At 42.7% G+C, this 24723-nt stretch overlaps 1 protein-coding gene across 1 annotated transcript in view; it reads right to left on the reverse strand.

The window, feature by feature from the left end:
* The window catches only part of suclg2 (succinate-CoA ligase GDP-forming subunit beta), an 81181-nt gene that overhangs the window by 44689 nt on the left and 11769 nt on the right, over positions 1-24723 (reverse strand). The window contains exons 2-6 of the mRNA XM_046875007.1: positions 17106-17247; positions 3389-3488; positions 3005-3095; positions 935-1087; positions 461-550 (exon numbers count right to left, since the gene is read on the reverse strand). Of these exons, the coding sequence (XP_046730963.1) occupies positions 461-550; positions 935-1087; positions 3005-3095; positions 3389-3488; positions 17106-17247 (576 nt within the window). The remainder of the gene's footprint in view (positions 1-460; positions 551-934; positions 1088-3004; positions 3096-3388; positions 3489-17105; positions 17248-24723) is intronic.

Here is a 24723-nt window from a genome sequence, read left to right on the forward strand (position 1 = left end):
ATACAAACGCTGCATTCCAAACTAATCATCGAAAAGAGCATGGAATTACGATTTGATACGATGCAAGTGGACGGACACAGCGGATTCCAAACACTGCGTAGGAGGAGAAGCAGTGGGGGGAAAAAAAACAGAAAAGAATTAAAATAAGCAGGAGATGGCTCCTGGAGGTCGGGAGCTGGCCGTATATATATCACTGCCTGGCAGAAGTGGGATGGAGATAACCTCTAAATGTCTTTAAAGCCCAGTGAAGATTTAAATCAGGGCTTATCGTTTATAGCCACGGCAGTTACGGCACATCAGTGAGTCATTTATAGCTGAAATAAACGCCGCACAGACTACTGATGCCTCTGTGGATCGGCGATGCTCCCACTAAAGGGCAGCATACACAGCGTTGAGCCCGAGTATTAGCGCAACAGCCGAGTGTTGTTTTGGCGCTCTGCTCCGACTCCTGCTCCATTACCTGCCTCTCCAGCGGCCCTTTGAAGCCCAAATTAGCCGCCATGCGCAGCGCCTGATCGTCTCGAACGCCCTCGAAAATATCGATGACTTCCTGTGGAGGGAAGGATGGAGAGAGAAATGGAGAGAGAGAGAAACCATCAGTGAGGTTGATTTATTGTAGTGTGTGTTTAGATTAACATAGTGAAGGATGCAATTATACACAGAGTATAGGAGAGAGGGAAAGAAAAGAGAGAGGAAGGGGGTAAAAAGCAGATGGATGGATGGATGGATGGATGGATGGATGGATGGATGGATGGATGGATCAGTCGGCATGAGACTGATCAGTTAATAGACATGTAGACTGACAGTTCAAGAGGGTTAATATACATATGTATTACTAAAGAAATAGATGTGAGCCTTAAACAGGATCAAAGTGAAGAGTGTGTGTGTGTGTGTGTGTGTGTGTGTGTGTGTGTGTGTGTGTGTGTGTGTGGACCTTGTAGATAAGCTCTGGTGTTTTGGCCGCGACCTCCTCGATGTCTACGCCCCCCTGTGGGCTGCCGACCATGACCGGGCCATTAAACGCACGGTCCATCAGGATGGCGAAATACGTCTCCCTGGAGATATCCAGCGCCTCAGCCACCATCACCTGCAACCACAAATACACATGTTTATAAAGCATGGACATGGACAAGGAGTGAGTGTGTGTGCGTGTGTGCATGTGTGTGAGAGAGACGGGAGGAGAAGTTACTGCGTCTGTATTGTTATCTGAATACAAGCACATTAACGGATAAGCTGCTGGCACGGTGACAGCTCACTAGTGGTTTTGTGTTTGTGGAAACAGAGAATGACAACACAATTACAGCCTCTTAACGGCCTCCATTCCGCTCGGGCTACACACACACTCCATTCATTAATCTGTCTGAGACGGCTGGCCAAGCTGACACACACAACACCCACGGAAACCACGCTGAGATCTATTTTAAAGTAAAATGCTCCGACATAAAGCGGCAGGCATTTAGACCACACCCCCTTCACAAACACTTACAGGTACAAATTGCCCTCCTTCTCTAGACTTTCTAAGACTGACAGCTCGTTCAGACATCATCCAACAGAGACCACGCCTCCTTTACCGAGATTCACCAGATACCACGCCTCCTTTACTGAGATCATCCGAACAGAGACCATGCCTCCTTTACTGATATCATCCAACAGAGACCACGCCTGCTTTACTGAGATTCACCACAGACCACACCTCCTTTACTGAGATCATCCAAACAGAGACCAAGCCTCCTTTACTGAAATTCACCAAAGCCCACGCCTCCTTTACTGAGATCATCCAACAGAGCCCACACCTCCTTTACTGAGATTCACCAGAGACCACGCCTTCTTTACTGAGATTTACCAGAGACCACGCCTCCTTTACTGAGATTATCCAAACAGAGACCACGCCTCCTTTACTGAGATTCACCAAAGACCACGCATCCTTTACTGAGATTTACCAGAGCCCACGCCTCCTTTACTGAGATCATCCAAAAGAGACCACTCCTCCTTTACTGAGATTCCCCACAGACCACGCCTCCTTTACTGGGATCATCCAAACAGAGACCACGCCTCCTTTACTGAGCTCATCCAACAGAGCCCACGCCTCCTTTACTGAGATCATCCAAACAGAGACCACGCCTCCTTTAGCATTGTTAGTAAAGTGGGCATGCTCTCTGTATATGCCAGTCATAATAAAGTGGGCGTGGTTATCCACACCTCCTATAATGAAATGACCGTTAGAGACCACACCTACTTTGCCAAAACTGGATGTTTGTTGGTCAATCTGCCAGATTTTAAATGCTTCAATTACTTTTTCTATTGAAGCACAAACAAACGTGTAAAAAATTGAGAGAGTTTAAATACATAAACGTGACGAGAATCAGCATTTCACCTGAGAGGCCCAACGTTTCCCCTTTCACAGTTTACAAATAAATGAGAGTAAAACTCCGTTTCTCCAGCAGGTTGACGGAGACACAGGGTGGTGTGTGAAGGGACACGAAGCTCCAACCTCCATCGCGCACACAACAACAAACACACACAGACACCAACAGCCTTGAGCATTTATTCTGTGTTTTTTTTACTTTCGGTGCTACAGACAGGTGTGTGTGAAAGAAAGAGTTTAAAAAAAAAAAAGAGAGAGAGAAAGAGAGAAAATGAGAACAGGATCCACTGGCTTGTTAGCGACAAAAAAAAGATGACAGTAGCGCTTCAATGGCTTTGGTTTTCACATGTTTTCACAACTAGGATTTTTTTTCTCCCTCTTTCTTGCTTTTATTTAAGCTAGAAGGAAAACGAACAGGCTTCAAACGAGCGGGTCTCATCTCGCCTGTCTCGGAAAGAAAAGACGAGGTGAGGGATAGAGGGGGAACAAAAATGCTAATGAGATTGTTTTTTTGTTTTTTTTTTCCTCGCACAACCTGAACCCGAGCTCGGTCATTATTTTAATGGAAAGGAGTAGCGGATGGATTATGAGCAGCGAGCACAGAAGACGGCGTCTCCGGCTTTCCGAAGGCGAACTCACCGTGTTGACCTTGACGCCCTCCTTCGGCGTCTGCTTGGTGGTGAGGCTGAAGCCGAGCATCTTGTTGGCCAGCTCTTGCACCACTGCCGGGCTGCGAACGTGTGAAACAAGTTAGAGATGAAAACACTGGGGAGAGAATCTTTTAATATAAAGTGTGAGAGTTAAAAAAAAAACCAATAGAAATTGTGCAACAGACGGAGGCCTGAGGGCCGATATGGATAAGAAAAGCAGTTGACTGCAGGTTGTCGATTGTCCGAAAAAAATAAAATACAAAAAGACAGACGGAAAAGGCAACAGAGAAAAGGAAAGAGAGAGAGAGATTGAGAGAGAATGTTTGAGAGAAAGGACGACGTCTCCAATCTTCCGGAGCGGGAACTCACTCACTCTTTGGTTAAGTGCACTCCACCTTTCAGGCCGCTGTCAAACACCCCTTTGCCTCGGCCTCCTGCCAGGATCTGAGCCTTTAGAACGATTTCTTTAGCATCTGCGGAGACAAACGAGACAGACAGAGAGAGAGCAGTTAGAAATGGGAAGGCAGAAATAGGGGTTTTGCCGCATCAAGTAAAAAGATCACGGTGAGAAACGTTCAGACTGTGAAAAGGCCTGAAAAGGCGAACCGTCGTCTCGGAATCGTGAAGAAAAATGGACAAGCTTTGATTTACAGGTAATCATCTGGACGACACACAGGACTCCAAGCCGGATAAATCAACCAACTGTTTCATGGCTTTCGATGTAGTAGAAAGTCTAGTCAGAAAAATGTCTTTCAGAAAAATTTCAGGCTGCAACTCAAGAACTTTGAGGTTGAATTCAGACTGTAATTTAACAGTATTGGTGCCACAGTTCACAGTTTAAGGTACGTACCTCGGGTTAAGTCACGGTTTGGTTTAATTTTAAAACGGTTTGAAGAAATGCAAAAAATAAATAAAATTGCTTGCCATTTTTATAAATAATGCCATTTATTATTATTAACATTAGTGAACATCAACAACTTAATTTTAAAAATAACAAATTTAAATAAAACGCCTGCTTGCTTTAAATGAAATAAAAAAAAAAACATTGGAATAAATCTAATTAAGTCAATAAACTTTATTATTAAATTGATTAAATTGAGTAAATTAGCACAAATTATTAAAAAATTTGATACAAAATGGAAAACATGTTACTGTTTACATTTCTTAGACCCCAATGGGATATCGAGATTTGTATATAATTTTTTTTTTTTTTTTTACATTTAAAATGTAATTTTCTGTCAGAATACTTTATATCTTGTGTTTCCTAAATGCATATATTTATATAACCGTTCAATTCATTTATTAATAAATGAATTCATGCCTTTTATCCTTTATTCATTCTCTCCCTCGATACTCAGAATTGTCCGGAATTTCTCGTTTTTGAAGATGGACGTAAAGTGCAAAAGAATCCGTATCGCTCGATTGTCGTAAAAGCGGTTTTCGCACATGCACGGGACGGGTCGAGTAGCCACAGACTAAACAAACTTAATATGTCCGAGACGGAACTCGGATTTTAACTATTTTCCGCAAAACAAGGATTGCTTTCGGTACACTTGTGTGGAAACGGTTCAATACGGATACGTGTACCGCTACACCCCTGATTAACAGTCTGCTACAAAGGCTCAAGACCACAGAATGCATCACTGCACAAACTCAACAATAATGGAACTGTATTGACATTCATTGCCACCCAGATGAGGACGAGTTCACTTTTGAGTCTTGAGGTTTCTTCCTCATGCCGTCTCAGGGAGTTTTTCCTTCCCCACAGTCGGCGCTGGTTCGCTCATTAGGGAGGAACTTACTGTTATAAGGAAAAACTTCTAGGCACTGAATTTATACATTCTCTGTTACAACTTTATACCCACTTCATCTCTGTAAAGCTGCTTTGAGACAATGCTCATTGTTTAAAATGCTCTGGAAATAAATGGAATTGCATTTCCTGTTGACAGGAAAACAGACACTTGCATGTTTGTCCCACTGGGTTTAGCTGGAGCACTGACGCATGTACATCGACATGAAGAGCCGAGCTTAAAGGTTGTGTAGCGTTTGGCCTGCGTACAGCTTGTTTTCAATACCCATCTGTTCGTGGCTGATTAAAACCGCCGGCAGGAACAGGACTCCGGACCCCAGGTTCATGCGCTGCTCTTTTTTTTTTTATTCTCCCCGAGACGGAATCAATTTGAATACTGAGCCGAAGCCCAAGAAGGTCTCTTCAAAGGTCAGAAAACAAAAACTCCTTCAGCAAACAAAAGAAATCATTGACATTCTCATAACAAATCGTGTTTATTTTCTCCCCCCCCCCCGTCCTCTTCCCAGTCTCCTTTTAAGGACACAAAGGAAAAAAAACGAACATGTCACTACATTTCCGTTTGCATCTGAGGTAATTGGGATAACACAGGAATCCCCGGGCAAGCAATTTCCTATTAATGAGCTCAAATTAATTTAAAGCGTATTTACCGACGGCGGCAGCAGCGCGCTTGGCTTGCGTTTCGATCTGCCCGAGTGTTGTCCTGCCTTGACTGTCTCTAAGCAGACGAGCAGAGCGAGGAGGAGGAGGGGAGGGAACCACGTGGAGAGAAATAGTTTAGAAGACAGAAGACCTGGACAGACTTATGAGGAAAAAAAGTCTAATAGAATTAATAGGGAGGAAAAAAACAAGAACGGATCCTGAGCTCGGTGCAATGAGAATTCCTTCTGGATACAAGTTTATGTCTGGAGCACTTTTCACAATGGATAGTGCCTCAAAGCAGCTTTACTGAATGTAGTAATTATGGAACAAAACATTTAAATATAAGCGAATAATATTTTATATTTATATTATTAGCCTGGTGCGACTGTGACCTGGAAAAACTCCCTCAGATGGTATAAAGAAGAAACCTTGAGAGGAGCCAGACTCAAAAGGGTAGGGGTTCACTCAGGGTTCTCTGGTTTCCTCCGTACGAGAGGACCTTCTCGGCTGAAAGGCGAGGAACCCGATGTGGGCTTTTACTTGTTTCTGAACGATCCTTTTCAAGGTTTGGGGAGTTTCGCGAAGCTTTTCTCACACATATTTCTTTGCCACAACATTCTGTGTAAAATGCCACTCAAACAACCACCACGCACCGAACGATCAAAGTAACCGAGAGGACATTATTTCCCCATTTTAACAAGCTGGTTATTATTGCCTTTGCTATCAGTGAGGCCTTGGAGAGCTGGAAACCTCTTTCACACGCATTCTCTGGTAGGGCACCACTGAAGGCCACGGTGTGAGATGCACGTCCTAATAAAACAATTCTTCGTTTTCCATTAGGTCCTTCACACAGCCTCGGGTGCCCTGAAGAGCCTTATTTACTGTATAATTTTAATGACCATAAGTGACTATTATCTTAATAATAATAAATATATAATAGTAGTACTACTAATAGAATAAATATTATATTTACAATATTAAGCTGTAGAATAAAAAAAGGAAATCACATGACATCCATGTGCGTATATTGTATGTGTAGAACATCTCCGACTAACTCAACATGGCATTTAAGTACAAAACAGCCTCGGCTTCATCCATATGCTCCGCTCCTGGCTGTTTCTCCAAATGTCACTGGCTAATTGGTTTGTGGTCTTCTCATCCTATTCATTATTAAAACGACCTTATCACAGCAGATCGGAGAAACGCGGGAATGTCGGAACGCAGCGAAGTGCGGGCAGCTTAATTAAAAATCCCGTCCTCAGGTAAAGCGTTGTGGGTTTGCTCTATTTTTTATTTTTTTAGTACAATAAAGTGGATCAGAGATCATTTTAAATGCCTCGATGTGACAGTTTACGGATGATTTTGTTCTGGGTCTAGATTTCATGTGTTGAGGTGGAATTCGAGACGACTAGTCGACTCGCACGCACAGTAAAAATCTCAGTCATTACAGTATGTACAATGCAATGATATTAATATTTGAGCTTTTAGAAAAAATGGCCTGAGCTGTCACTCAAATCCAAGCCCTCACATTTGATCATTTATAACATTACATTCGTAACTCCACATCACTCAGGATCGACATTCGCCGCACGACCAGTAAAGGACCAAAACATTTAGCCAGGTAAGTCCATTTCTATTGTCATGCTGATTAATCTACACGTATACAATAGAGAAAATTACTGTGGCTGCAGGATTACGACTCAAACACAAAAGAGACGCGAATGAGGACGTGCAAAGAGGGGAAGAAAAAAAAAGCCACTTTCGGCAGGATTAAGTTTAGAGAAATGGATGGATGGATGATTTACAGGATGGATGGATAAAAGGGCGAATGAATGGATGGAAGAATAGAAGGGCGAATGAAAGGATGGATGGATGAATGGATGGATGGATGATGTACAGGCTAGATGGATGGATGGATGGATGGAAGGATGGACAGACATAAATGAATGCAGGAACATTAATGAATGCAGGACAAACTCCATAGTCCTGTTTGTTGCAGCCAGTTGTGTTTTACAGGTGCAGCAATGTGAAATGTTCTCTTGAACCCTGCTGCTTTTCATTTTGATCATCAGTCAGGCCTGTGTGTGTGAGAGAGTGTGTGTGAAAGTGTGTGTGTGTGTGTGTGTGTCTGGCGGTTGACAGGAAACAGACAGCAGTAAGATCGTGAGCGTCTGACCCGCCTGATCCTACGAACTCACTGGCCGCATGCTGTACATCAGAACAGAAAACAACACGGAGAGCGAGTTTAATGATGTCGTTCGGTTCAAGAAACAGACACACACACACACACACACACACACACACACACACACACACACAGCGATAAAAAGAACTGCATGGTGTATGTGTGTGGGGTCTGTCAACTTTAAGTGCTGCTGTGGTACTGACAGCTGAGGCCTCACTACACCTTGTCCACCTGCTCGGATGGACTCCACTTTTTTTTAAACACGTGTTCCAAAGCCTGTTACACAGACACAACAAATACTCATTGTTTTAAAACAAACGTTGAACAAGCTCGGTGAGTATGAGAGGAAAGAAAATCATTCTCAAACCTACATAAGGAATTTCACATGAGGAAAGTCCACGGTGCCCTTTTTGTTTCACGTTTCAGAGAATTTCATCACGAAAGCTTTTGACTGGAGCTGAACTGAGGATGAGCAGAAATCCTCTGTGCTGCAGGGGAGGATTAAATTCAACTTGAAAATGCTCAGCTATAAACATGTGTAGCGTCAAACGACGACGTTTGGTTGAACACAGAGGGTCGAAACAAACTCCTGCAGACTCATCATTGAGGGTCGAGTAAATTCTGGAAAATAATTTAATTATTAAATTGGTGTTCATGAGCAAAAATCGAGTTTCATTCTGTAGCAGAATAAAAAATTATTGGGAGAAAAAATATGTAAGAACTAATATATATATATATATATATATATATATATATATATATATATATATATATATTATATAATAATCATCATTATCAATTTTATTATTAAAATAATAAAAAAGAATTTTATATATATAAATTCAAAAAAAAATATTTAATTCTAGAAAAAATTATTCGTTTTCATTCATTTAATAATAGAATTATAATAATAAAATAATGAAAACGAATAATCTTTTTAGATTTAAATAGTTTTTTACTTTTTTATCTATCAGATTCTGGCTACTACTTAATTCTAAAAAAAAAGTTATTCTAAAAAAATATTCATTTTCATTTTTTATTATAATAATTTTTTTCATTATTAAATACATTTATTTATTAATTATTATAGAATTATAGCAAATAAAACTAGCAAGTAATAGAAAATTTAATAAGTGGTTTAAATAAAATATATTTCTTTATTTAAAACTTTCTTACCTGAAATAAATAAAATATCAACTTATTATAAGCAATGTATACATAAAAATTTAAAAGGCTGCTGTAAAAACAGTCCAAATCACTCACTATAACAAACTGTACATATAAAAAACTTTGTACTCATTTACCTACATAAGAATCATATAATCTAGGCGTATACTCTGACCTACTGCTCTTCCTGCTGCGTAGCATCGCTTAAATCGCTCTGTTTAAACATGTGAGCTTTAAATCAATCATCCTGGATCAGGCTTTGTTCAGTAGCGAGTTGACCTCTGATCCACCATGACCTGATCAGCTCTTCTCCTGTGATACTGCTAATGAGTCTCGGAGGCGTATAGATACTCAGAAGCTTAATAAAATCTCCCCTGCACTCCGGATGAGGGCCAAGCAGAGCGATTGCAGGGATTACCAGCAAAAAAGGGAAAAAAGAAGAAAAAAAGCTATATTAACCAATTCGGTGGAGTTCGATTTGTCTTGTGCTGCATCTCCAGCCCTCTTTTTTCCTTCTCGCTCGCTTTCATTCTTTCACCTGGCACGCTGAAACTCGGCAGGAAATCTGACCGGGGGCCTGAAAAATGCCTTCGGGTACAGTACGTGGTGGTAACCTCGATCCTGGGAGCTCACACAGAGCCGTGTGTGTATCAGCTGGTCGTAGTGAGCGAGCAGGTGGTCATGTGGAATATAAGATGGGATAAAAGTCAACCCCAAAGTACATCATCTCTACAATGTAATGAAATGCAGAATTTTTCCAGATTGTTAATCACAATCTCTTGGGAGAATCGAGGAAAAAAAGTCTGGAGAGGACCGAGTGAAAGTTAATATAACAGCAAAAGGGGACTAATAGTGGAATGGGCATCCACAAACATTTGTCCGCATGTCTAAATGAACCGAGGCAGTGTAATTTTCGGGTGAAGGTGTGCACAGGGAGGAAGATCAAACAGACTCTGGAAGGAAATGAAAGCTAATTAAAGAGGAAAAAGGGAAAATGTACTGCCGTTTACTGCAGCAGCTCTCAACAACCATTACAGCACCCATTAATCGCAGGCAAGAGTGTAGCCAAGAGTGTGTCGATTAACATCCTCGTCGGGTTTCCAATCTGCTCGATCGCCTGATCGGACACACCTCAAACACCCCACCGAACACACAAGCAGGAATTCGGATACACAAAAACAAGGAAAAGGCGATTTGAGTAACAAAAGCAATAAACGGTAAGGGAGGGAGGAAAGTCATCAAGACAGACCGCTCTTCAACAAGCAGGTGCTATATGAAAGGTTTTAATGGGATGTTTGAGGAGTCAAGTCAAGTCAAGTTTATTTCTATAGCGCTTTTCACAACAGACATTGTCTCAAAGCAGCTTTACAGAAATCAGGAGAGCTTTTATGCCAAGACGGTAGTAGTATTAGCTAACCTACTGAGCCCGGCTTTCGAGGGGGATATTGTCAAAGATTGCGGTTGCCTTTCCGAGTGACATTTTCCCACACGCTCGCCGCGAAAGACCCGCTCACACGTGTACAACGTGACAGTTAATATACTGCACACGCAACAAGACAAGGGCGCACGTCCCGCCCTCGCACCAATCATCCCCTCCCATCCACCTATATCATAACGCCCGTGTCTAGAAAGAAAGATAGCTATTCGAGTCCTCCCGCTCCCATTCCGGCAGCTGGACCAAGCTCTCTCTCGAGCCTCGTCAAATCTTTCATCTGCTAAACGAGACGACGTAAAACAGCAGATGTTACATTACCGTGGCTCCGTTACAATTCGACGAGCGATTTTAACTCGTCGCCCGGGACCCGGACAAAACCAGGGTGGCGGAAAAGCGTGTGCGTCGGGTTCGCCGGACTCGTAATCATCATCTTTCGAAGCCTCGCTCTGTCGGAGGCCACGGCAAAATCGATTTGCACACACACACACACACCTCCCCCGAAAAGAAACGAGATCTGAACTGTATTGGGTGGGAGGAGGGAAAATTATAATAACACTGCGTTTTTTTCGCACAAATTTAGCGCTCAATGGAGCGTCGAATGGCTCTAATAAAACAAGCAATTTGCCATGTGCATTAGTGAAGTAATGGCAGCGGAGCTCGTGCCCAAGCAGCAAAGGGATACGGAGGCGCGCCGAGCCATAATGCATCGGCGGGTAATGCCAATCCGGAGGAGCCGTCAGGACGGCCAAATTACATTTTGATTTGTGAGCTGTGCAGAACGCAGTTTGTGTTCCCCTCCGCCAATGGATTTGCAGAATCATTTGAAAGCCTTTGCTGTTGTTCCACCATGAAGGCACAAATCACCCGGCCAATTACAGTTCTTTATGATTCATAAAGAGAGATTTTTTTATTATTATTATTATCGTATTACGTGCTCGGTACGGGTGTCATTTTACGAGTTTGCATTGCATTAGGATTTCAGGTCTCCATACAGTTATGCAGAGGAATAGAAGAGAACCGTGTGCCAAGCTTGGCCAAGGAGTCAGGCCACCAAAGCATGGGTTTTACAGGTCGGTGAAAGTGTCCTGAAGATATCAACATTCGTATTAATACAATCCCCCCCAGTTAGCGTTTGAGCAGATCGTTCCAAACCATTCTCAATTAATACGAGACCTGGTTTGACACTGATTTTAACCTCATGAAACCCTTCACAGAGCTCCCATGACATGTAAATGGGGGCAGGATCATCCTAAAAGAGCCCGCACCAATCAGGATGAAGGTAACCGATGAGAAGAAGGCAGTGGAATAGAAGAGAACCGTGTGCCAGAAGGTCTTGGCTAAGGAGTCAGGCCACCAAAGCATGGGTTTTACAGGTCTGTGGAAGTGTCCTGAAGATATCAACATTCGTATTAATACAATCCCCCCCAGTTAGCGTTTGAGCAGATCGTTCCAAACCATTCTCAATTAATACGAGACCTGGTTTGACACTGATTTTAACCTCATGAAACCCTTCACAGAGCTCCCATGACATGTAAATGGGGGCAGGATCATCCTAAAAGAGCCCGCACCAATCAGGATGAAGGTAACCGATGAGAAGAAGGCAGTGGAATAGAAGAGAACCATGTGCCAGAAGGTCTTGGCTAAGGAGTCAGGCCACCAAGGCATGGGTTTTACAGGTCTGTGGAAGTGTCCTGAAGATGTCAACATTCGTATTAATACAATCCCCCCAGTTAGCGTTTGAGCAGATCGTCCAAACCATTCTTAATTAATACAAGACCTGGTTTGACACTGATTTCAACCTCATGAAACCCTTCACAGAGCTCCCATGACATGTAAATGGGGGCAGGATCATCCTAAAAGAGCCCGCACCAATCAGGATGAAGGTAACCGATGAGAAGAAGGCAGTGTCGATGTGCATTCGAGCGTCTTTCTAACGGAACTAACGATATTAAGCGCTAAACACCTAGTAATGTTTCCTGCACTAATTTGTCATTTAGCTTTAGTCAGTGAAACCAAAAATAGGCACTTGGGTGGAATTTAATCATAGTGGCAACCATCAATCAGCCTTACAGGCATGCAGGCATAAAACTGCAAAAACACTTCAAATGCCTTTTATCTTGCATTAGCATAATTGGTATGACTAGTGACTCTCAAAGCTCATCTCTGCAGTGAACAACAAAGACTTGACAAACAGGACACGCAATATGGCGTGTGTGTATTTGTGTATATACTGTATGTAACAAACCAAAAAATAAATTAAAAAAAAAGGGTTGAGGGAGGTCATTTGTGCCAATCTGTTCAACACAATTGCTCAGAAAAGGAGAGCCTCGGCTCGTCACGCTTGGTCGCACAGGCTCGGGAGGAAAATAAATAAATAAATTTTAAAAAAGAGAGCGAGGCAGATGGTTCGGACATGGTGAGTTCAGAAAAAGACATCTGGTCCACAACAGCTCATGTTGAGAAGGAGCCTGAAGCAAGAGGCAAGGGAGCAGAGCAGGGTTGTTTTGAGCATCTCTGAAGAGCAGGGTTACTGACTCCAGAGGCAATCTCGGACATTGGCAGCTGAAAGCCTTATGAAAAGCACAGGATGGAGCCGGCGAATTGCGCCACAAATGGGCTAGAACTCGACAAACGCTCGGAATCGCAATGTGATCGAGGAAGAAACTCGCGATCGCGAGGCAACCGAGCCAGCAGATTGTCTCACCTTCGTAACTGCACATTAGGGAGTGCACCGAGACCAGAGTCTAAAACCTAATACATTTAAGCTAAAAGGTACAAATCAGCAAAGAAGCCGAGTCTTTGTTTGAAAAGTATGGGCAGAACAGAGAAGCTCAGTGGACCACCATAGTCCCAAGAAAACAGCAAATCAAATCAAGTTGTATGAAAGGACTAATACAAAAAAGGGTACAAAATCTGCTGGTAAGTGGAGGCTGGATTCTTTTTAATCTGATGCCGAAGCAATTGGAAGGTAAAGCATGATATGATTAAATAAATAAGCTTTGCAGCCGCATTCTTGATCCTTGATTAGAGGTCTGATGCCGAGTTGCCAGGAGAGAGTTGCTTTAGGCCAATCTTTATACAACAAGGGATTAAACCAGCACCTGAGTAAGACACAGCCAGTTGTACCATTACCAAAATCAACATTTTTGGGAAAACGATCCCATCCCAAATCTGCTCCCAAAAAGATCCTCTATTAACATCTCTACGTGCCCAAGCTCTGACCCTACCCCACTCTAAATATGTGCAGATATTTGTTATGAAAAAATATCTAAGTGGGCCTGCCCAAAATAAAGGAAAACGAATAAAAGGTCTGAAAGAATCTGCACAAAAGTTTGGAATGAAACGGCTAAGGAGTACCTCCGGAACGCCGCAATTTGTCAAGGTAATTGCCCTTAGCCTGGTCCCGATCACATCAGCTATTAGACTAAATTTTAGAGAGGAAAATGATTTGAGCTGAAAATTGCAGATAGTGATCAGTGCAACAATCTCATCCTCTGTAAAAGGGAAAGGAAACCGCTGACGAAATGAACACTGTGACAACACATTAACCTTAATCAAAAGGTTCTTCGGCGAGTTCTCGGAGAAAACGATGACCCGCGCTTATCGTCTGAACCACAGCTGTTGAAGCGGCATGAATAAGGGAGTCAAAAGGCATACCGAAGGTACTGGGGAGCGCACTTCCACCAGTGTCCTTTCAGAAAGAAAATCAAGGCAGGTCTTAGTCATATCAAACTCGGCCACTTCGCTAATAAGCACACAGGAGATTCGACTGGCACGAATGAAGCGGCGCTGTTTACTCTGAATATTCATATCCTGGATAAATGAATTCATATGGTTTTGTCTGGTGTAGTGGGATTTGTAGGACTTCTATCTTTTCTCAGGTAGTTCATGAATACAGAGGAGGAGGAGGAGTAGCTGCCTCTCAAAACGCTGTCAATAAAGAAAAGAGGGAAAGGGGGATGAAAGCTTAAAGAGAACAAAGTCGAGAGAATTCTGATGTAAAATGACGATAGCGATCATCTGAATCTATCGGAAAGACCTTTAAACTTCAAAAATTCAGCTGCTTGTTTGCTTCAACAACTCGTATCTACACAGCTTTTTAGATCTATGTGCCACTAATTCTCCATGATCCGGCTTTGTATAAAAATTTTAAAAATGGTAAGAAGAGGACACCAAAAAAAAAAAAAATGATGTTCCAGTGATATTTTTCCATAGTCACGGCTGGGTTCGGCATGTATCCTAGGTGGACCCAGGCTTTCCCCTGAAATCCAGACAGACTGATCTGGAACATTCTAAAAGAAAAATCCATCACTATGCAGCCAACTGACACGCGTGTCGGCCCAGCCAGCGGCACGAGCTGGAGGCCAAAATAATGGTGCTTGCTCATTGGCTGGAGAAAACACGAGCATGGCTTAGACGGGGGAGCCGAGGAAAAGACGAATTTGTCTTCATTAGGCGCTTTCTCCCAAAAAAAAAAAGATGGCAGGGGCACACTGGGGTTACAATCCATCTTATAAAGGGGAGGTTTTTTGTAGAATCTGGTGCATGTGCAAAAAAATAAGAAACGAGGCACAAGTTCTAAAAAGAAAATCCATTAAATCATTTCTCATTTGCACAAAGCGTCACCAGGGGAGGGGAGGTACAGGATGATGATGATGATGATGATGACTACGACGACACCAATACCACCACACATTCCCAGGGCTTTTTCTCCAGCCGATTTCATTTAATGCATCTCAGCCCACTTCGTCTTCCAATCACATACACCGGCTGCGATTTTTCCCCTGCGCCGCATGTGCGCTTATGTGCCGACGCTGCATAATATCAAACCCGTGACTGATGAAGGCGGCATGAGGTTTGCCTCTTTGACAGTTAGGTCACTTACCACCATGGAGAGGCTGTTTAAAAGTCAAACGCGAACTGCCTTTCGGCTCGCCTTCATTAGCATCGAAGCCTGCAGCCTGTCAGCAAATAAAGGAGGTAACTTCAAGTCACTGGTCTTGTCTGTCTTTAAGGAGGCAAACTTTCAGATACTTCTTTGTTCCACTTTTTTCTCCCTGAATAATAATAAAAAAAAGGTTCAAACAAAAAGTTTCTTTCTTTAGGAACAGGTCGTCCTCAGGAAAGAAGCGTCACCTCGCATCGTGAATGTCCCGCTATATTTTGTAACCTCTCCATACAGTGAGGATTCGAACTCCCTATAGTTGCGGCTGCAATAAATCACAGCCTACCGAAGCATCTTTGCTGGGTGTCTGAAAAAGCCCGAATGTATGAGCAAGCGTTTCCAATTGAGCTGTCACCTGCATTGCAGCACGGGGAAAAAAAAAAACTGGGTCCCGCCAAAGAGCGGAGGGAGTGCGTGTCCGGCGGGTCTCGGAGGAGGAAAAGCTCACAGCTGCATCTCTCTGACAGAAATCCATTCGCGTCTCACTTGGTCACCTCGGCCCTCAGAGACCCGCTGTGTAGCGAAGTGTGCGCTGAGACGGAAAAGTGAGATTATTGTGACTAGGGAAAAAAAATCCGAATGGAGTGCGGTCAAAAAAGAAATATTAAAAAAAAACATACGTCACCCGTGACCCGAAGTGGCGCCGTGACCTCGGTTATCCAAGCGATGATGCACGCGGAGAACAAACGAGGCATTGTCAGTAGGACTGGTTCCATTTCAAAGCTGTTCCGAACTGTACCAGCGAGCCAACTGTGTACACGTGGCAGACTGCACCAAGGCCTACTGCGAGCAGCGAGATAAAGGGCAGATTAGCAGGCCGAAAGCAGACAGCTGAGGAATCAGCTTGTGGAAAAAGGCCAGGCTGATTCACACTCACATGGCTTAGAGAGCGCGGCTGTAGCGAATCTCCGCTTATCTCCGGGTTAATGCTTGTTGGCCAGTGTGAGAAATCTCGCACCTTTTGACATCCGACGCCAAGCTTGGTTAGCAAAACAGAGCTCTCAGGCGAGATGGGGCGATTCGACACAAACGCGTGTGAAGAGTTACAAATAATAACCAGACAATTGGTTCTATGGTGAGAAAGTCACAAAAAAAAAAAAAATGGATGAGGGTGCCTAGTGTAAATGTGAAGTTAGCTTTAGGTTACTAAGTTTCCTGCCCCACTCTTAGAGCAGGATACTTATTCAGGTTCAGCTCAAAGAGGCAATCGTGTGTGTTCACCACCTGCAAGATGAAGAGAGGAGCTCAGGGGCTGTACCAGTAAAGTGGCAGACAAGTGATGGGGAAACTTATGCCATGTCCACACCAATACCTTTATTGTTGGAAAATGCATATTTTTCACTCCGTTTTTCTCGGTCCGCAAAGAGACACCGTTTTTAGTTTGACGTGACGGTGCCTTTCCTTGACATTGCCGCAGAGTTTCAAAAGAGCCGGAAAGTAAATAAGTGGCTAATTACGCAGGTTGAAACGCCTTACGCTTTATTTATGCGCAGTAGCGGGATGTTAGGGTTTGAAAACGATAGTGTGGACGCGGAGAGCTTTTAAACAGAGTTTCTAATTTATTATTAGTGTAGACGTGGCCATAGAGCAGGATACTTATTCAGGTTCAACTCAAAGTGGCGATTTTATGTGGTCGCCACCTGCAAGATTAAGAGTGGCGCCCAAAGGCTGTACCAGTCAAGTGGCAGACAAGTGATGAAGAACCTTAGACAAACTACACCCTTGCAACGGAAGTGGATTTGTAATTACACTGATCAGTCAGGAGGATGATGGGGACATATGGCCCCTTAGTGTAGTGGATCTCAAACAGTAACCACCGACAGACCTTTGTATGACTGGCAAATGATTTGTACTTGATGGATAAAATATTAGTGTGTGTGTATATATGGCTAGTTTTTGTGCTACTTACTTAGCCTCTTGGCAGCCTCCAGGGCCTCTGCAGCAGTGTCGGCAACAAAAAAACGCTGGACGGCCACTCCGCACTCCTGCATCAGCTTCTTGCTCTGGTACTCCTGAAGGTTCAGCCATCTTCTGGGGCTTACTCTTGCCAGCTGCACATGCAAACAGATTTACTTGTTTAACAAACCAGGGAAAACACTGGATTTTTACCACAACTAGCTTTATGAGCTTTATAAGTTTATTGACAAAACACGTTGCTTAAACACTACGCAGGGGTCAATGCTGAGAAAACCTACTCGACATCACGACGTCGCAAACAAGAAAACAACAACAGCTATTATTTATCACCGTGGCTTACAGCGTTCAATTAAACGCGAGGCCGAACGCCTCTACAGAGCTTTGCCGCGGACCAATCCCGTTATCCTCCAGCAGAATATGGGCCAGAAATGGGTAGTTGCGTGGAGATGGGAAAAGAAAAGATCCAACCGAGAGCCAGTGACACAATGTGGCACGAAGAAGCCGTGTTTCAGGACGGCTCTCCAGAGCTCGCGCTGTCCTAGCTCTGTGCGCTCTGCCGGGAATAATGAGACAGCCAGATGGACTGCGGGTTACTGCACTCTCTGAAGTGCGCGCTCAGGAATCGTAGGCTCAGCAGCCGTGATGGCCGTTGACTCCAGCTGTTGGCGCTATTAAAAAGACATCGGAAGGCTTTAGTGGGAACGAGGCCCGTGCCGAGGTGACTTTCGCTTCCCGGTGGTGTCAGGTGGGCTCGTTATGTGGTGAAAGTGGGTGTCTGGGGTTAGCAAAGGAACTTAGAACAAAGAGTGCGTCTGAAAAAGAAAAAAAAGACAGAAATCTGAGGGCTGAGAGAAAGAGAAGCGACTGAAAACGAAAGAATGGTACGGTTTGTTAAATTCTGTGGTGAAAATCATCATTTGTTTCACTTGTTCAAATTTGACCACTCCTGAGCCCACATTTGCGCAAGATATTTAGGTCAGCTCTAACGGCAGTCTTTACCAGGACTATCAAAAGCAATTTTGATGCAGATCTCTGAAAAGGATTGGTTCGGGTGGTGGGCTGTTGAACTCCACTGGGCTTGCTTTGCTAACCAGATCCAGTGAAGAAGATCTGAAGCTGACATTTGCCGTAATCCAGAGCACCAAATACACGTCTCCTCGTTTGCGCAATTGGGAATTCATGCTGTTATCTTGTAACGTCCGACCCCAATCTCAACCCCAATAATCGCTTGACTTGGTTCAATACTACAAATGACCCATTTACAGCAAAAGTATTCCTGAAATCTGGCCATCAATCAAGAGGTTCTAATGTGCAACAAAAGCATTCATTCATTCGCTAATCACAGGGAGGTCACAAACCATGAAACTGGCCATGCCCTTTAGCTGGAGAGGGGTGACATTGTGGAGAAGCATATTAGCCAGGGAAAAAATAAAAATAAAGGGTTTCGATGAAAGTCATTCTAAGAAAAATACAATCTGACAGCAGGCAGTGGCTGATGCTTTCGGCCTTTAGGGATGACAAGGCCGCAGTGTGTGTAGGGATAAAGAGGGATATCGCTCTATCATTTATGGGAGTGAGAGTGTTGATCTGGCACTGACACACACACACACACACACACACACACACACACACACACACACACACACACATTGCTTCAATGACTAACCACAGGGACGGCCTTCAGACCCATTTAACCTCGGACAGACAAACAAGGCCTCGGGCTATCTTTACATCTCAGACAAGAACAGACTGCAGACGGAAACAGAACAGAAAAGACTAGACGACTGAAGTGGAGATGAATAAAAGAAACTGGTCCATGTACTAAATAAAAAATATATATTTTATCGCCAGGTTTCAAGCACACAAGAACAAAAGACTAAACGCATAAATCCAGCTCAGAAACAGCCACTATTGTTTTTAGAACGTTCCAGAGAACAAGCTCAAATGCCAAACGGACCAGAGAGAATACTTGCTGTGTAAGCTTTTGCTTTTTCTATGGTTTATAGAGGTGATTTTTACGAAGGCTTTTAAAAAAAAAAAAAAAAGAAAAAGAAAACCCATTCACATTTAAGTTGAAACTCAAGGGTTTAAACTCAAAGGCAAAATAAACCAAACTCATTAAGCATGGACTGAAAACATTCAGAAAAAAGAAACTATATGGGGAAAAAAAAAACAAGAAGCATAATTAGTGACTATAAATAAAAAAGGAATAAATTGTTTTAGCTGAAATATTAAAGGAACTAATATTTAGTATAAAACTTTTTTCACACAATTTAAAGTAAAATGTAGACCTTTAACACACACACACACACACACACACACACACACACCACGGGCAAAAGTATTGAAGCACCTCATTGTTCCAGCCATATGTGGTTCTTCCTCAAACTGTTACCAAAAAAGTTGAAGTCACTATTGTATAGGACGTCTTTGGATGCAGGACCATGAAATTTCGTATGACCACAAACTTGTTCCAGCATGAAAGTGCATCTGTGCACAAATCTCGTTCTTTCAATGGGATGGAGTGGAAGATCTCCAGCTATACAGCTCCAACTCTACTGAAGATGACAGAACACTGACTGCACCCCAGGCCTCCTCACCTCACCTCTATCAGTCACTGACTTTACTTACACCCTTGTGGCTGAACGAATATCCGCAAATTTCCAAAAATCTAGTCGAACATCTTCCCAGAAGAGTGGAGCTTGGAATTCTCAAAAAGCACAAACTTTGGTCCATGGATTGTAGACACACTAGACAATTTTTTTGTGATTTGTTTTAAACGTCCTCCATCTCTACTTAGAGGCTGTTAAGTGGAGGATAGATTCGGAGGGGGGGATTGCAGCAGGTGGTCGTTTCTAACAGCCGGAGAGATCATCTGCGTTTCCCGTGTACTTTACCTTAAGGACCGGGACGCTGCAGGAAAACAGCTCCCTCCTCGCCCATCGTTAGCACAACGGCTGGGTACTGAAGCGTCCTCACCGATAGACAGCGTATAAACCCAACTGTTTTGCTCGCGCAAAGAAACTTCCGATGGCCCACTTATCGCCCGCCGCCATCTTCCCCTACGACAGCAAAATACCACAGAAACGTGACTACAGCGATAAGTTCACGTGATGCCAAAACCTCGTGGTTACGTTTCTCAAATAAATCGTTTCATGTTGTTCATAGCTAAGTGTATTGGAATTTGGATCGAAAGGTTGCAAGTTCAAAACCCATCCACATCAAGCTGCCACTCCCGGGCCCTTGAGAAGGCCCTTAACCTTATAGCTGCTCAGTTGTATGTACGAGATACTAGTCGCCCAGGATGCCAAATGCCATAAATGTAAATGTGTCCGATAAGAACGTGAACATCTTATTTTATCACCGTATCTTTCTGCGTACATCAGGAACCTAAATGCTGTAGGCAGCAGGTGTCTAAAACCAGGGGATGGAAAATCTCACTTTCTTGTGGTTACATCTGATTAAAAACTTTCTTTCGGCTTCTCCCGTTAGGGGTCGCCACAGCGGATCCTCCGCACGTTTGATTTGGCACATGTTTTACGCTGGATGCCCTTCCTAACGCAACCCTCCCCAATTTATCCGGGCTTGGGACCGGCACTGAGAGTGGCTGGGGACGGTTCCCTGACCGGGAATCGAACCCGGGTCGCAGCGGTGGGAGCGCTGCATCTTAACCACTAGACCATCTGATTAAAAAAAAAAAAAACAACAGAACTATATGATCAAAGTTGCCCATTAGGGGGTAACCCCAGTCTTTCCTAGAAGAAAAAGACTCTTTGCATTAAAACCCCTCCAAGCAAATAGACATGATGACCGAACAGAAGAACATCTGACCAATCCTAAACAATGCATGCAAAAAAAGAGAGAAAGACAATAAAAGACTGAGGAGGATTTCAAAAATATATATAGGATCCGGCACCATTTCTCTCCGTCACACACTTCCTTACCGGATCGGTAGATTAGCCCGAGGCGTACAGTTCTTTCATTCAGAAGAACATCACAAGGTTGAAGGAAAGGAAAAAGAGCGTGACTGTGTTGGGGGTGGGAGACAGTGGTACAGGGTTGGATTAGAATACTTGTAAAAAGAAATAAATAATAAACAAATGAGTTTATTATCAGAGGGGGTTTCCAAACAGGATTAAGGGCAAGGGGAGGTTGTTTGTTCCGTCTTATATTAACTAATTTTCCCCGTCCCCTTATATACAAAACAACTACAAAACAGTCAATCATTCTATACTTGTATATAAATTGGCTCATTTGCCTGCTCTGGTTTTTCTGGGGGGGTTTAAAGCAGGATTGAGGTGCAGGGGAGGTTGTTTTGCAGGTGAAGGGGCAGAGCATCAGTTAATATAAGACACCAAAACACCTACACAACTGTCGATCGTTGTACACTCGTGCTAATTAGTGCTATTACATTTGTTTTATTTTCCAGAATAAGGTTTTAAAGAGAGATTGAGGGGTGGAGTTGTAGACTTTGCAGGCAGGGCATCGGCTAACATAAGCCAGTTCAAAACACTGTCGATCATTCTAGACTCATATGTTGATCAGCCGACCTGCCTGCGCTTTTGGCGAACTGCTGTCGCATGATCGGAAAACAAGTTGGAAAAAACATATCCAAATCGTGTCCGAACTTTACAAACCGCAGTGCTGATTGCCCCGAGTTTGCATTCAACTTCTTCCTAATGTCACTTCTCCTTCATTTCCCCTGGGTGTAGAATCGCTATGAACAGAAAAAATAAATAAATAAAACGTCACCCCAGCACCCCCCACTTCCACCGCGTCGCAATGAATTCATAAACAAAATCATGCGACCTCGGTACTGAAACGACTGATCTGGTGCTGTAGAGGGCGCCGCGGGGAGACCGAACTCCCCCACGAGACATGGGTTCAAGGCTAATTATCCTGATCAGCACTCCAGGGATCGCCTGCAGAACGAGAGAAAGAGCTCGCTAATAGCGCACCAAACAAAACAAAAAAAACTTCACAAACAACAAAAATAAACAGTGTTAGCAGCATTGAGTAAGAAGTTCCCACACGTTTTCCCAAAAATGTTGAGGAGATGCAAAAAAAAGGAGCTTGTGGGAAATGAGTAGGTGAGGAATTACGTTGCGTTATTAATTCATTCTAATTTTATTTTTATTCAAATTTTGATGCAGCACGTTTTTTTCACGACGTCCTTCTTTACTCAGATATATGAAAATATAAACAATACCAAAAAATAATTTTTTTATCAATAACCATCTGTTGTTGATGCCTCGAATTCAAGCACCAAAATCCGCCATTTAATTCGGCATCCGGCAATTAAAACCGTCCGTGTGGAAACAAAGCAAGGTTCCGTTTGGTGTCCTGATGTTTTACATCATTTAAAACCATTAAAATGTTTACAAGAATATTTATTTTTTTATATATATTAAATTATTTTTTAATAAAAATAATTGAAGAATAAAAATTTTCAGTAAAATAAATGAAAGATGGAAAAAATAACTATTTAAAAAATAAATAAATAAATAAAATAATTATTAGAAATTATTTTATTAAAATGAAATGAAATGTTTGAGGTTAAAATGATTGTGATTTATTAAATATATATATATTTAAAAAAAGGGAAAGGTTTTCACTTGTCGTATATTAACTACATCACAGGGGTATTGATTGTTCGTGCATCCCAGGTTGTTAGGAAACTGGGGTAAGAGTGCAGGGTCGGCTAGGACACATGATCAGAGAGGGTTACCCTGGCAGCTGGGGTGGTGCTAAGGCTTGAACCCCTGACCTTCTGATACGTTGCCCAGAGGCCATTGAGCTCCCACATCAAATTTATGATAAAAGAACGCCTGTGTCCGTTTCCTGTCCAAACTGCTCCATATCCTGCTCAAACCTAAAGTTTCACTTCCAACAATCTATTTCTTTACCGTTGTGCCCTCCTGCCTCTGTGCCTCCTGCATTAGCATGAAGTGAAGCGCGGGAGCAGATGTCCCTTTAGTTACGCCGTGTGCCCAGAGCACATCTTGACCCGTCAGGCGTTCTCACGCAAAGCCGAAAGGACGGAGGAGAGCTGCGGCAGCGTTCCAGTCGCATCCTGTTTCCTCGGCATATGCTGAGCGGACAGACCTCGAAAAAAAGTTCTTACCGGGGAGAGAGAAAAAAAAAACATTTTAAAACTAAGGGGTTACTTCTGGAGCAAAAGAACCTGACCCGACTTTCCCTCAGCAAAATGTCGAACTTCTAGCGTGACGCAAAATCCCAGAGGACGTGAGGAAGCAGGGGGTATTTATAGCTGTTTATTGACTTGTCCTTATGAAGAAGAACATTTTGAGCATCTGAGAGAGGGAAGAAAATGTACTTTATGGGGAGAAGAGTCCGAAAACAACATGTCCCAGGCTCCTTTTGTTTATATGCAACTACATCCTGGAGCTCCACCATTTTGCATAGGAATACACAAGTATCAAAAATACTCCCCAGATGATGAGCCAAACAGATGAATCCATAATGATTTACTCAGATATTATCCGACCCCATGCTTTCAAAAAGCACTGCACATTACTGCTTAATTCTTTCTTTCACTGCCACCGCCAGCAAGCAGCTCCTGACTACACAGCTGGAAATATTACTTACCCCAGCTGGATTAAAAAAAAGGTGTATGTATGTATGTATATATATATATATATATATATATATATATATATATATATATATATATATATATATATATACATATATATAAAAATCATAATTTTAACTGATGAAAATATGTATACACCTTCTTTCTTTCCTTTCTGCTGTCTTTCTTACATTCTTTTTCTTTACTTTATACCACATTTCATTCTTTTCTTTTCTATTTCCTGCCATTATGCTGCCTTTCTTTATTTCCTTTCTGCTGTCTTTCATTCTTTTTCTTTACTTTATACAACATTTCTTTCTTTACTTTTCTTTCTATTATTCTGCCTTTCTTTCTTTCCTTTCTGCTGTCTTTCGTTCTCTTTTTCTTTACTTTATACCACATCTTTTATTTATTTCCAGTATGCTGCCTTTCTTTCTTTTTCTTCCTGTCTTTCTCTCTCTCTTTTGTCCTGCCTTTCTCTCTATCCTTCTTTTTTTTTGTCTTTCTACAATTCAGATGAAATTCAGTAGGTTACTGCAGACCAGTTGTTGCTTGGTGGTGAATTGTTGGCTGAAGCGAGTGCTGCAGCAGGTGGTGAGATACACACATACATTCTACACTTACAGAAAGAAAAGAAAAACGCTTTAACTTCTAACGAAGGCACTAAATTTGAGGAAGTGAGTTTGTCCAGCGCTGTAAACTACACACTCATGCTGCAAAGTATTTGATTATTCATTCCTTAAAGAGAAAATAAACATGCCTTAGTTTCTATTTTGGCTGCGAAACAAGACGAGTGAAGGTCGAGGTCATGAGGTCATGAGGAGAGAGACGGTGGAAAGGTGAGGTGAAAGGGCAGAGCAGATCAGCACCTGAACGCAAGCAGGTTCAAGCCAAAGCTTCCAGGCAAAAGCATGCAAGATCCAACAACAACAAAGAAAATCAGTAACGCTCATGTTGTTATGGAGTGAAGGCGAATGGAAAAGCTGTAATTTAACATCGTAATAAAGGGCAATGT

Source organism: Silurus meridionalis, chromosome 19 (assembly GCF_014805685.1).
Source record: "Silurus meridionalis isolate SWU-2019-XX chromosome 19, ASM1480568v1, whole genome shotgun sequence".
In the NCBI taxonomy this organism is placed as follows: domain Eukaryota; kingdom Metazoa; phylum Chordata; class Actinopteri; order Siluriformes; family Siluridae; genus Silurus; species Silurus meridionalis.